The following is a 14,495-nucleotide window of genomic DNA, read 5'->3' as shown; positions in this document are numbered from 1 at the left end:
TTTTTTTTCCTCTCTACTTCTTCTTTTAATTTCTTTATCTTGCTTAATTGTATAGAGTTTCTTCGAAACGTTTTTCAACGTCTTTTCTTGCTCAAAGCAAAATAATAGCGAAAACATGTGGCAAACCAGCGAATCTCTCGTAGTGATGACACACGATAGCAACTGTTGTGAAGATTTCTTGTAGTTTTGGCATTCTCAAGTTGAACAAGAGATCTGTTCGTCTCAGTTTCTCCATTTTTCTTCTTTGTAAATAGTTCCTGCTAAGATTTTTTCCGAGGCTTTCACTCGCTTTAATCCGAAATAATCTCACAAGCATTTTCAAAACCGCGCGCCATGTTGAACAAAAAGAAAACAAGTTTCCGTGACGTCATCCATGTGTCTGTACCATGATAGATCAAGGGCAACGACCAATCTCAGCGCGCGTAGCTTTCACATCATTTTGTAATTAACAAATAGATAACATCCATAGAGAAATATGTTTTGCGAAATCATGCTTTCCTTCCGTTCAGTTTTAGTCAGAAATTCAGCTGTTCCGTCTTCAGATAGACGTTCACACCACGGGGGTTTGTTTTAGTTCACTCGTGTATAAACAACTAGGCCTCCGCGCCTGGAAATGAAGTTGATCGATGGTCTATTGCCCATGCAAGCAGCCTCGTTTTCAATCGATCAACCTCGTTCCCAATCAAATATACAGCAATTTCGAGAAAGGTTGTCGGAAAAATGTGCACGCGACAATCCCGAAAGGAAATATGGGATATGATCAATACACTGTTTCTGACGAGTGTACCTGTCGAACCTACTTTTGTTGCTTTCCTTTAGCACTCGTAAACACATTTCGACGGCCTTTCTTACCTATTCTTTCAAATTTCTTTAAAGAACAGTGAACTTAAAACCACCCAGAATGCCTTTCGGGATTGTCGCGTGCACTTTTTCCGACAACCTTTCTCGAAATAGCTGTATACTACAGAATTGATGGTATATTGCTCGCATCTTCCAAATTTGGTCAGCGCCGGTTTGTTATTGACGAAGTAGCCGGAGGATTGGGACCAGTCAGAAACGGCGAATTATTTTGAGTGAATAACAATCATTTTATTTTCTATTATTTGCCTCGCCTCTATCTTTGGGGCAAGACCACTTCAAACAAGTAGACAACAAGTAGAATTAACAAATGCGTAACAACATTGTGAGACTTTTGGGCAATAACCTACAGTTACAATTTATTACTATTACTGATAGTACAGAATACCGTATCCGCTCTCTTACTTTTTAGCCGAGGCGATAGCCCTAGTTTGCAAATGAAAACAAATGACGACAATGTACAAATGTTCTATTATTATTATTTACCAACTGGGCGCTTCAGATTCATGCTCCTCTTTCAACCTTTGGTCACAATTTAGGGGGCCCTGAAGTTTGAGGTTGTCACTCAATGATACTGTCATGAAAGCAACGAATTCGTAACCATGATTTTTGAGTGGATCCAGCTTGCTCGGATCTGTGATCCTCTGCCTTTGGTTATCTCTGTCTGTGACGTGGGATTCGCCTTGTTTGTGGGACCAAAACCCATCAGGATCTGGACGAACACCAGGATTTTTGTCCAGACGGTACCAATGAAAATCGCCCCTGCGTTTGTAGGTGTCTAAAAGGGCGGATACACAAATAGCATAGCAGTTAGTAGCAACAACATAGAATCATTTTATTGTTGATGTTATCATTTAGCTTGTGCACTAGAGCATCAAAACGTTCTGTAATTTGATTTCTTAGCCGATTGTAACGTCAAACCCCTTATTAAGTGTATTAAAGGGGTGTTCGTAATTAAGCCAGGCAGTGTTATTTAAATCAAAATTTTACTTTTATTTCAACAAAATAACTTCTTTAACCTCCACATATTACGGGTGAAGGATCCTTACACGTGATAAATATTACCAAGTTAAATTTGACAATATGCCTACCCGAAATATTAATGAGTTTATGAACTAAATTTAATTTAATGTAAATTTTAAATTTAATTCCAATTCGTTTTGCCTGGGTATTAAGAATGAACCCTAGTTATCTTAACGAATTAGCTCTAGCTTTTCAAGGCTAACTTGTCGACACGCAGAGGTACAAGTGTGTCCTATTGCCAGAACCATGCATGAACATTATACCTTGAAGATGAAGTTGTTTCATGATGGTAGGCTGTTCTTACACATACTTTTTTTTGAGGCTGAATTTAAGGTTAAGTTATAGTTATAGTCGTTATTAATAGTTATTCATGTGACTTCAGACTTGTTTTAATGAAAGGCTGTAATACTTTATGGTTATTCCCTTTTTTGTCCCTTAATTAGAACACATAGCGGTTCGAACATCCAACTTTCCACTAGAGAGTTTTAGATCCGAGTTTACCGCGAACCTCTAACCGCGGTTCGCCGTTACCCGTTTGCGGTTCAACGTTCAAAAATAATTCGATTTAGATTGGTGGTGGATTAAAGAAGTGGATTCTGGTTTATTTTTCCACTTAGAAATAGAAGAAAAATCAATCAGTGAAAATAAAAGAAATTTACCGTAACACCGGGTTATCTAGCAGCAAAGAGCTGTAAATTCTTACATTAGTTCTTCTTGTAATTTTACGGCCGCCATTTTGAACCAGCAGCCATGAATGGCGCTTGTTTTCAAGATCCAATAGGATTTATCAAATTTAGCATTTCGCCCGTATTTGTGCCTTTGTTAATGGATAAAGACTTGCTCCACAAGATTTTTGCATCATTACGTGGGATAAAACAAGATTTATACTCTAAAATCTTTCAGGTAAATGACATACGTGAAAATCTATCTGCCCACGTTGAAAACGCACATCGTAAACCTCAAACGTGACGCGAAAGACTTGTCACGTGACCTCCAGCGGTTAGAGGTTCGCGGTAAACTCGGATCTAAAACTCTCTACTATTAAAAAAAAACATCAAGATTTACTAACCATCTCGAACTACAAGGGCGACAAGATGTTTTCCTTCCAGGGGGAATCTGCGAACTTCGCCACTTCCCAGCGGGGGATCATATACCTCCAAGCCATCACGTTGTGCAGCTTCTTTGACGTCTTGACCTCTAAAAAAACGTGGGTGGAAAGGTTGTCCACTTCCACGGCCAGGCTGCGCGAAGTTATCCGTCGCTCTCATAGTTGCATAATTGTAACAGTTGTTGCACAACCTTCTTCGTTCCGTCTGCCACTGCGAGGGCTCGTAAGGAGGTGCCCAGCGTCTGGCCTTCCGACCACTGATTTCAGCTATGACAGCACCCGAGGAAATCTCTTCCGCAATATCCTGGCGGTCACCTTCGAGCAAAATCGTGGTGGGTGCGGTATCTAGCAAACGAAGTTGTAAGGGTATCGTGTTGGGACCAACAATTAACCGCTCGGGACCAGTCCCTTCTTTTACTAGAAAGCCCCTGTAGCCAAGCTTTGCAGGCATATCTCCGGAAGAGAATGTAAGGCCCTTCTGTATCGCTTGATCTAGGTATACCTTAACATCTTTGTACGCTTCGCTTGTCGTTGGTATCACCCACTGAGGATCTTCGAGACCAGAAAACATGGCCAATGTTACTTTCAAGTCACCTGCAACTTACAAGAAAGGGCAATGCTTAATGAAGAAGGATTCTCCTTATGTAAAGTAGAACTGCCGCTCAAAGCGATTTACAAGATCACATGACATTTTATTTTGTAAAAATTGCAAAGGAAATAACGAGATCTGTGCAGGTTTGTAGGCAATTATAAAGGAGGGCTCTGGCGATCTTGTGACCTTTACCAGGCTCTCAGATAGACGTCCGGGTAATAAAACAAGTAAAGCAAATCACTATTAACAGCTGTCGGACTGCACTACTATCTTTTAACCTGGAAAATGCTAGCGGAAGGGGCGAGGCCGAGAAGGGATGGGGGAAAGAAGATTTTCATTTGCTCATGCATTTCCACAGCTGTGGCATGCCTCAGTAAAAGGTCCCTTGTGGCTTCACGAATGCTCAGGCTGTATGCTTCTGTTGAATGATGAGTATGATTTATTTAACTAAAAAGGCAGATTTTCTCCATGTTGAAACTTATTAGTTGTTATTTAATCAGATGAAAAGCGATTGAGTTGTCTTGACAAAATTATTCAACCCGCAACAATTATTGAAAAAATGGACAAGACATCTAGAGGAAAGATGTAAGCCATTCACAAAACTCGTGTCCGTGTTTTGTCACGCTTAAACTTGTTAAATCACCCTTGTTTGTTTATCAAACCTCTGCTTTCCAAAAGTAAGCCGCAACATCAATTCTCTCCCAACCATGTCAATACATAATCAAGAAAAGGCATGAAGAGAATAGTATTCTCGGGAGGGCTAAGACTAGTGCTTGCTTTCGTGTGAAAGCGAGGCTTATGTGGGGAACTTCTAACCAAGAGGACAAGCAAATATGAGAAAACTACAAGGAAACAAGAATTCCGCAAACGCTAAAATGGTTCGGAGGCCTCAAAACTTACTTCCAGGCTTGGATGTTCATTATTTCAAACAACAAAAGGACGATCTGTTCGTCATCTCTGAGAAAAACAACAGGTAGGCCTAACCAGAAGTTGACGGGAATACTGGCCAGTGAGACCAGTAAGATGAGATGAGGCTGAGTAGAGACTCATCTCATTTAAGGGCCTGTTTACACGATGGTGGAGGACCTCAGGTAAGTGAGGTAACCCGCGTAAGAGTGGTAACCCGCCTGTCCATACAATCTCTCATTTTAATGTGATCACGTTTACATGTTAGGTGGGGTAACCCGCCACATGTTACCACACCTACCTGGGGTCCCCCACCCTCATGTAAACAGGCCCTAACTTTTTTCTTGAAGCGTGATTTGTGCTATTAGTGATTCGCGATTGCCCATTCGAAGACAATTTTATGTAAAAAGTGACTATATATACACAAGTTTAACAGTCACTATCGAACGCATCGGTGAGGAGTCAACTTCAACTGCAACCTGCAGAAATCATATTCAAAACAATTATTTTAAAACAACAGACGAGCATTTACTTTTCAGAGACTTAATTCAAAAGGAGGTAAAGAGGTACATGCATAATTAGGGAGCTTAAGCGACGACGTTTTTAAGCGACGCACGTCAACCGGAAGTGGCCTTTTTCCTTTTTTAAACGGTGGTTTCGCCCAAATTTTCAGTCAATTCGCCTCTATAAGAGTGAATAAGCTAATGAATACAAATTGTATATCGTCAAGGCATGTTAAGAGGGAAAATGCCTCACTTCCGGTTGACGTCCGTCGCTCAAAAACGCCTTTGCTTAAGCTCCCTAATGGCCAAAACGAGTACCTCTTACGTTAAGCAGATTCGCAAACACATTTAGACCTACATATATCGGTGATAAAAAACGGTAACCGAAAATTCCATTAACTTTTTTCTTCGATTGAACTTCATTTCAATACTGTCTTTTCAGAAGCTCTTTTTCAAGGCGGCCATGTTGTTATGCGCAATATGAGATGCACAGTTCAAACCAGCGCATCTCCGTGAGCTTTAGCTTTATTAACAATTACTGGTTACTACCCGATATATATGTATACATGTGTGTTGCCGAAAGATCGTGGGGCTGCAATTCTGACTGGATTCCAGCCACCTTACGAACGGGGAGGGGGGATAGGAGCGTCGGGTTGTACTGGAGTATGGGTGATCTGACTCCCTTATGACAAAAATAAATTGACTGACCGACTGATTGACATTTTGAGTGGCTCGCTAACCGGAAGTTTGTCAAAGACTGACCAACCTGCCATTTTCGCAAGAACGGTTCTGAAGCAAAGTTGAAAAATGTAAAGAATCATCCTCGGATAAGTCAGCATTCGGAAGGTTAACCTGCAGAAGAAAGAAAATTCATTGAAAGTGAATCCAAAACAAAATTTTAAACTTCTCTGTAAACTGTTCCCGGTAGGAGCGTTGATGTGTGACGACGACCCAAATAGCAACCCCAAGAAGATCTAAAACTAAGCGATGATTGTTTGTAGAATGGTTGATTGAGCAAGAGAGGGAAAGGGGGAATGGATTTAGGAGGGTAAAGAATCTAGCAAAAGAAGGCTGACGACGAGATCCACGACGAACAAACTGTTGTGGTTCCCTTCCTTATATATAATGGACTAATGGGTATGTGCCGCTAGATGGGGTCTCATTTTCATGACTGGATTGACTATAATGGGGTCGCATTCTAGAATGGAGTCGCACATTTTCGAATTTTTTGGAGTAAGACAGTTCTTCATATTTACGGTTAGCAAACGTACCAGAATTTTTGTACTGTAGGTGAAAAGTAAAGTGTTCTTCAATCAATTAAGAAAAAAGGGTCAATTCATTTTAGGATGACCTATTTAAAAGATCGTTAAGGTAGATACATAAATAGAAAGTGACTAAGTTGGGATGGCGAAAATTACATATTTGCCCAAAAATGACTGAGATGGGTCTTTAATTTGCCACAGAATTGACCGATAATGGGGTAGGGGCTTTGAGGTCTCAAGGAAGTGAGGAACGGACATGCAAAGCCTTCTGGGAGTTCCGTCCGCCAGCTCGTCTCTTTTTTGACATAGAAAGAATGTGCTGTTCATTTCTTGTTCAGGATTTGCCCTCGCGGGCAGCCCGATAACAAGAGTCGTTTAACCGTAACAACCCGCTGGCAGAAATTTGTCATTTTAATACTCCAAAATATAAGAACCAGTTTAGCAAAGAAAAATCAACAGGTTCTTATATGTGGGTTAGAGTACATTTTCATAAACATTTTGACCAAAAGTCTGGCTTTAATTAATATGGGAAATTTACATTACAGTACTGAAAATATATTGTAAAATGCAACAATAGAAAACAAATAACAAGAATAAAAATTTTAAAAATGTTTGTTTTCTGCAATAAAGTTGGTCTAGCTGTTAACCTAGTTTTGCTAGATTTTTGGTAAATAAATGCCTATTATGAAGGACAAATACTATTTACAGCAATTTCTTGTAGTCAACAACAGTATCCTTCTTCGTAAAAATTAAAATCCTATTTAGCCTAAACTTCCAATAAGTACTCCAAACTATAAGAATCTATTTTGCCAAAGTTCAAAAAATCTAGGTTTTTCTTCGTGGCGTTTTACTGTATAAGAAGTTTTAAAATGCAGAAGTACATTGAGAAAAAACTTACTTTTTTTGTCAACTGATGGTTGAGATCCTCGCAGGCGGCCGGGATTCCTTAGTTAGTAGCTGAAGACGTCCGTTTGAATCATTTTGTCGCGCTGGAAGACTTTTAAGTCATAGGGCTAATTTATTATTTATCGCGTCAAAGTGATAAAAAGCAAAAGTGAAATGCATGGACAATTTTGTAACTGCATACCAGTGTAATAATTAATGACAATTTTCACGCACGAGTATAACTCTCATATGCTCTCCGTTTCAACAACATCTAACGATCCAGAACGAAAAAAATTACCCAAATTCTTAGCAGCTACAGTTACTACAGGTCTTTGTTTTGGAATCTTCAGATTGAGACCCTGCAAGATTGAAAGGCAGCTAAAAAGCTTCATGCAGTTAATTATAATAACTAAGGTAGTTGCCGACAGCCAGTTTAAGTTGGATTAGGCTGGTATCCTGCCATACACCTCTCTTGTAGTTCAAGAACCACAGCAGTTCATTTCATTTATATAAAAATGAAAATACAGCGGAATTCTCGGGCGACAGGAAGTGATGTTAGCAAAACATTGAGTCTATTCATTTTTGTATGTTCGAAAACTAATTGTATCCGTCTCAGACGGTTACATGTAAAGTTCGTTCGACTCTTCGTTTAGGACACTCAGAGACGACAGTCATGCTACAACATCTGTTTATCTGGATATTCATCTTGCTAGATTATTTCTTGTTTTACTGTCGACATATTTTTAATGATCTGACTTGTGGCACAAGTCTGACTTGGAAGTTATCTCCCGTTAAACGATTAAAACATATTTCCCGCTGATCGACAATATAAGATTATTGACTTGTCGATTTAAGTATCCAAGGCTTTTTTAAAATTGCAAAGAGAATTAATGTTCCGTTGTTTTAACATTCTCAACATTTTTTTGTTCCTCAGTCATTTCCTTTTCCATCGAATTCTCTTCCTTTTTTTAAAAAAAGAAAAAACCATCCTACCCCTCACCTCTCCAGAAATAAAAAGTGCGAATTAAGACCCAATCCACCAGGAAATTGAGTAATTTTAATTTTCAGTGGACAAAAACCTTGTACCAGAATAATTTAAAGAATATTGCATTCTTTTTTACATTTTTCAAGGGCAAAGATGTAATAAATCATCTGTAGTAACACCAAAGAAAATTTCTCATGGAAGTCCAAGAAAATGAAAGTCAAATTTCACAAGAATTGTGATTTCATCGGTAAAATTCTGAAAATTTTAATGTGTAAGAATTTTTTTAACAAATTTTGTAAAATTTGACATTCATTTTCTCGGACTCCCATGAGAAATTTTTTGGTGTTACTACAGATGATTTATTTCATCTTTAGCCCTTGAAATGTGTAAGAAAGAATGCAATATGCTTTACTAAAATTATTCTGGTACAAGATTTTTGTCCACTGAAAATCAAAATTACTCAATGTCCTGGTGGATTCACTGTCGGCTTAAAGTGTTCGAGAAAGAGTTACTCCTGTAATGGCATAACTGACAATATTTATCAAGAGAGAGTGTAGCTCATTCTCTCGATCTTGTATTTATTCAAAACAGACGTTTTTGGTTGAAAGTGAACGGTATGTACTTTCTCCTTTTGCAGTGACAAACTCAGAGTTTTTAAAAATATATAAGAGTTTTGGGGTGAAAGTGATGAACAAGAAAGACATTTCAATTGACAGGTACCACTTCACCATCGGGTTTGAATTATTGTCTTTCCTATATTCTCATACAACGGATCTGAGTGAGGTATTCCAGTTTGTTCCTCGACAAGATACCTTTTCAATTTTAGCAAAGGATATATTTCGAGAGGTCACTGTTCTGATGGAGTGACCGTATTTAAACCTTCCTGCTGGCATTTTAGTATTTCGCTAATTGTATTTGGTCTTCAAACTAAATTATTGAGCTGGCAAAGTTCATAACAGTCTAAACACTGGGCTATTAGCGGATCAGGAGGAGTTGCGCCCTCTCCTTTTTTTTCGTTTGGCGTCGGATGCGTTTCCTGATATTGGGTCGGTAGGTCGGATTGAAAAAAAAAAAAAAAAAAAAAAAAACTAAAAAAAAAATCGCAAGTAGTCTCGGAATAGGAGGCCCTGGTACCACAGGACGACGTTAAAAGTCAACATTCACATATTTGGATTAACAAAATACACAATGCACTGTAAGAAATGTTCCTGTTTTTCTCTATGCTGTTACTATGCTCAGTTTTCAGATTAACAGAATTATTTCAAGTGAAAAATGGTTTAACTACGTCGCTACTTTTTTTTGTTGGAAAACGCCAAAAATTTGGGTCGGTCGGACAACGCTAAACGGAGAAAGAAAAAAGAATGGCCTTGGGGAAAAAACGACTTGAAACGGAAAAAGTTCATGAAAAATCCAGACTAATCCAGTGGCTCGCCCTCAATGAGTTTAATAAAGTAAAGATTATATCTTGAAAAGATCGAGAAATCGATTCAATCAACTTAAAGGGGGTTTGGGGGGTGGGGGGGGGGTGGGGTTGATACAATCAAGAGAGGATACAGCTCTTTGAGCTCTTGTTCAACTCGCGGCTTAATTCTCCATGTCCTTGGTCAGTGTTGTCTACTTTAATAAAACTGATTCTTAAAAAAACAGTTTTACTAAGGGGTACTGTTTCTTTTGACCTATGTTAGTTTCTTGAAGGCAGAAACTTAAAGTTAAATTGTCTAAATTATATCTTCATTTTGCTTCTGTGGCTTCAAGTAACGTTTTTTTTCTATGTTGAAAAGTATGAAGAAGGGGAAAGAGCAAAGAAGGGTTGGCCAAATACGGGTGAATGAAAAGGCGGCGTTAAAGAAAACTGACCTCTTTAAAGATATCACTGATAAGTAAAACCCAACTAGTGGTCTCGTTATCAATGCTGCGTTCTTGAATTGGTTGAGCTACTACTAGGCTGTATGTTATACCCCATTAGTAGCAAAACGCACCGGCTTTTTGGCGGCAAAAAAGGATTAAAGTCTGGCTTTAACTAGCTAAATTTTTTTATTCTCGATATTTTTGACCAACTAGTTGTATTTTACTAAAACAATTATTCCTCTCGACTCAGAGGCCATTGGGGCTCGAGGAATAATTGTTAATTAAAATATAATTGACCTCCGAGTCGACTATACATTAATATTTCATCACTGGAAAAGTTCTTGACTTTAACCTTTATTATAGCTGTAAACTCATGTGCCATTTCGAACAAGCTAATAAAGTGAAAAATAAAATTCTGTCACTTAATTTTGATTGATAAGGGAGTTCGTAACTGGGCCTGTTGTCTTTTATCGTATATATTTTTTATCGGATAAATTATTGTACATTTTTAGTTAATAGGTGTTAGTATACACTGATGACTGTAAATTACCTTTAAACTAGCTGATCAAGCTAAGCGTTAACTCCTTTTCAAGGCGTCAAATAAAATGTCATTATCTCCTAAACGAATCGTTTTGTCTGCTTTCTCAAAGATGACCTTGTCTTAGTATTGAAGTCTGCCTGGCTAATGTTTTGTTAAGGTATCATCAAGGAAAAAAGTACATCATTTTTCGAAATTTTCGATTTCAAGTTGGTTATAATTGGATAGCTCGTTGAGAACAATCCAGCAAAAATTTCATTCTGCGGAGACGAGTGGATAGCAAAAGTTTCTTCCATGTTCATATTTTAATTGATTTCTGTGTTAAGAAGACCCCGAGTTAGTGCGAAATTTTCTCTCGATATGAAGAAATAAAGACAAATTCAGTTTATTAATTCTTCTCATGGCTTCTCCCTCGAGATGTTCTAAAATCTAGTAGTCGCTCCTTGGTGTCAGGGTTTCTTTTCGTTTTTAATTTCTTCTTGGGTTTTCCCATCTGGATCAAAAAACAGTAAAAAAACAAAAGCATAACAGTTGGACAACAGAACAAATTTTTGATTGTCAGTGATTTTTTCGACATGTGGAAATCAGTTTGGTACCAGTTAACAGAGCCCGGTTTATTTGCCATTTCCGGCCTAATAGCCCTTCTCACGTTACGAATCGGAACCATAATGGAGTAATTTCGAAAAACGTTTACGGGTAAGTGCTACCGTATGCTTCAACTGACAAATTAGCCGTTAGAAATAAAGATGAGGTAGGATCCGGGGGTAGGATAAAAATCCTTCAGCTAATTATAAGGAAAGAAAAAACAGAAAACTAACAGAAATAAGCTACTTATATGAAACAATAAAAGACAAAGACTATCTCCAAAATTAAAATGCTACCATTAACAGGTAAATTATAGGTGACTTTACACGAACACCGTGTAAGACATATATGCAACCTTAGACTAGGAAACTCTGGTAAACACTTCTTTACTTAAAACTTGTCAGTGACGACCGCTTCACTATAACTCAAACTCTTTTTAAATTGTTCAGTACGCACTGCTATTTTCTTCAGTGTATTCCTTAACATTAAAGAGTTTAAGAAGGAATCCACCAGGAACTTGTCATGAGTAATTTTATTTTTCAGTGGACAAAAACCTTGTACCGGCGGGAATAATTTAAACAATATCGCATTCTTTTTTTTAGATTTTTCAAGGGCTAAAGATATGCGATGTAATAAGGGCTATAGATATAATTAGTAGTAATTATTATTTGGTGTTATAATAACAACAAAGACTATTTCTCATGGGAGCCCGAGAAAATAAATGTCAAATTTCACAAGAATTGTGAAAACACAGGTAAAATTCTGAAAATTTCATGTGTAAGATGTCATTTTGTGGGATTTTCATGACATTTATTTTCTCTAGCGCCCATGAGAAATTTTCTTTGGTGTTACTACAGATAACTAATTACATCTATAGCTCTAAAAAAAAGAAAAAAGAACCCGATATTGTTTAAATTACTCTGGTATAAGGTTTTTGTCTACTGAAAATTGAAATTACTCAATTTCCTAATGGATTCCTTCCAAGAGCCATAATGGGTTATTGCTCTTGATTCCTTCTTAAGCTTCACGCCTACGGCTAACGGAAAACGTCAGATTCAAGTTGAGAATTTCTCAAAATAGCAAATGAGGAGATAAAAACAGTTTAAAACAATTCTTATTGATAAAAAAATTGCTTGAAACTACTAATTTATGTGCTGAAATAATGAATAGTAAAAGACTAGTAAACTTGGTCACGTGGTACAAATTCGCGTAAACAAAACAATAAACAATAATTTATTTAACCACGTTATCGTCTAAGAGCACAAGTGCTCGTTTAAAATACGAACGTGCATTAAATCTACAATTACAAGTTTATCTAATATATATAAAAAAAATAAATATATAATCTAAATCTATGTACACATGAATATAAAAAAATTATAAAAATTACAAAAAATATATGAAAATATAAAAATTACAACTGAATTGATCTTAGCTTAGACTTAAAAATATTAACATTATTATCGGCCAGCTTGACATCTTCCGGAAAATTATTCCATAGTTGAGCGCACTTGTAAGTTAAAGAGTTCCTCATAAAATTAAGATTAAATTTGGGAACGCAAAGATTAACACTATTTCCTCTTAAATTGTAAGACGTTTCTCTTAAGTTAAAAAAAGTATCTAACAAATTTCTGCCCCGTGTTCCTAATGCATTTCAGGGGCGGATCCAGGATTTTTCTTAGGAGGGGGTGCACCACTAACTGATTGAAGACGTAGAAAATTTTAAAAGCGAATACGAAGAAGAGGGCTTTTGATTAGGAAATAACATAATGTGAACTGCTGAGAATACATATCAAACTATACAGCAGATTTTGTATGTCTGTCAAGCGACTGCACAGTGTTAATTAGAAAGCGGCCGCAGGTCATCCCAGGGGGGGGGGGTGCGCACCCCCTGCACCCTCCCCCTGGATCCGCCCCTGCATTTAAATACTTAGGATCAGAGATTGCTGCTTTTTCCTAAAGTGTCCAACTTACATATACAGTTTAAGAGTTCTTGGTAAGTTTCCCGTGCCCTGTCAGTGTCCTTAATACATAATGATTGGCGTCTTGTAAAGAAATGTCTTTTATAGCGTGGAATATCTGAAAAAAACTACCACTAGATAAAAATAATAATTTCAACTTCCCCGTTAATGAGCAATCAACCAGGTTTTACACAAATAGCGCTGAGATTTTCTTTCGTTTGCGAGTAACACAAAATATATAATCTTTGTCTCCAAGTCAAAATAATATGCACTTACTATAGTATATATGTTTGTTATGACTCTCATTTGCTTGAAAATTATGGAAATATTTAATGCAGAATTCACTTTTACATCTGTGGACAAAAGGCGAAAGTGTCGCCATTAAAATGTAACCTGAGATCAGGCCCAATTTTAGTTGTTCTCATACATTCTCGCTAACGCTATTTCGCCTAGCCCTCCGGAATGTTATGACAAAGCTAAACGAAAATTGAGCCTGATCTCAGGTTATTAAAATGACATCTTTCCAGCGAAGTTTCGAGTGCAGTTATCACATATTTTCCGTATGTTACAACATAAAATTTAGGATCTGTTCGTGAATTTTAATTAATTCATTTTATGCAAAAGTTAAAGTCAGAGAGTTAATAATCTGAGCAAGAGACACTATACATCTTTCTTGTTAACAGAATCGTTCGCTACTTCTTCGAGGTCGACAGCAGAATCCAACGGTAACGTCATGTGCGATGGCGCTTTGATACACGTAGGAGAAAAGAGTCAGAAAACGCAATAGACGCCTCGTGGAAGGACGTGTTTCCGGACAACTCAGACATGGACGATATACTAGTGTCAGATACACTTGTATCATTTAGGATGGCATCGTTTAGACTTTTGTCATTAGCTCCGACAACCGTTTGAGGTGTATTGGCGGTATCGCTTCTAGTGTTTGGTGACTGCCTCGTTCTGTGGGGCTGTTCTCCAAGGAAATGATATCTTGTTTTTCGATTCGGCACTGGCTCTCTTCTATCTCTCCATTGACGTAATTTGAAGATTCACCTAAAATATATTGGAGGAATTAAGTACAGTACATAGAAACTCTCAAGTTTTCGATTATCAATCTTTAAACAATACTGTGGTGAATCCACAATGATTATTTTTCTACTTATATCCATTCACTTGGAAAGTGCGCTTTAAATATTCTAGCTTAGCTTTTGCACTTTCTTTGATCTAGAGGAACACATCTAAGAAACGCAACGAAAAACGGCAAAACAAACACAAAACAAAGAAAACCAAAAAAGAACAAGGAAACGCGTATTGAGCGTTTGTGATTTTAATACTGAAAAAATTGACCTACATTTGAATCAGTAAGATGCAAAAAGTCAAATCAGAGCCAAAGGTCAATTGAATGCAAACGTTTTCCCTCGCAAAAGCTAAAAGCAAATCCAGC

At 37.5% G+C, this 14,495-nt stretch overlaps 1 protein-coding gene across 1 annotated transcript; it reads right to left on the bottom strand.

Moving 5' to 3' along the window:
- Window positions 1-1,162: 1,162 nt before the first annotated feature.
- On the bottom strand, window positions 1,163-5,763 carry LOC140945277 (uncharacterized). Its single transcript, XM_073394346.1, has 3 exons — window positions 5,757-5,763; window positions 2,951-3,583; window positions 1,163-1,636 (listed from the first exon to the last, which is right to left on the bottom strand). Exons 1-3 carry the CDS (start codon window positions 5,761-5,763, stop codon window positions 1,341-1,343), a joined length of 936 nt encoding a protein of 311 aa, XP_073250447.1. The 3' UTR covers window positions 1,163-1,340.
- Between the last annotated feature and the right edge of the window lie 8,732 nt (window positions 5,764-14,495).

The sequence above is a fragment of the Porites lutea genome, chromosome 1 (genome assembly GCF_958299795.1).
Source record: "Porites lutea chromosome 1, jaPorLute2.1, whole genome shotgun sequence".
In the NCBI taxonomy this organism is placed as follows: Eukaryota; Metazoa; Cnidaria; class Anthozoa; order Scleractinia; family Poritidae; genus Porites; species Porites lutea.
Note: the sequence above shows the minus strand (reverse complement) of the source record. Positions and strands in the feature narration are given on the sequence as shown.

What these genes read in the sequence shown, in the direction of transcription:
- LOC140945277 (XM_073394346.1), bottom strand. An exon ending in CGCCCTTGTAGTTCGAGATG is followed by an intron (nt 1,637 to 2,950) that starts GTTAGTAAATCT and finishes CCGCCCTTTTAG; the next exon opens with ACACCTACAAACGCAGGGGC.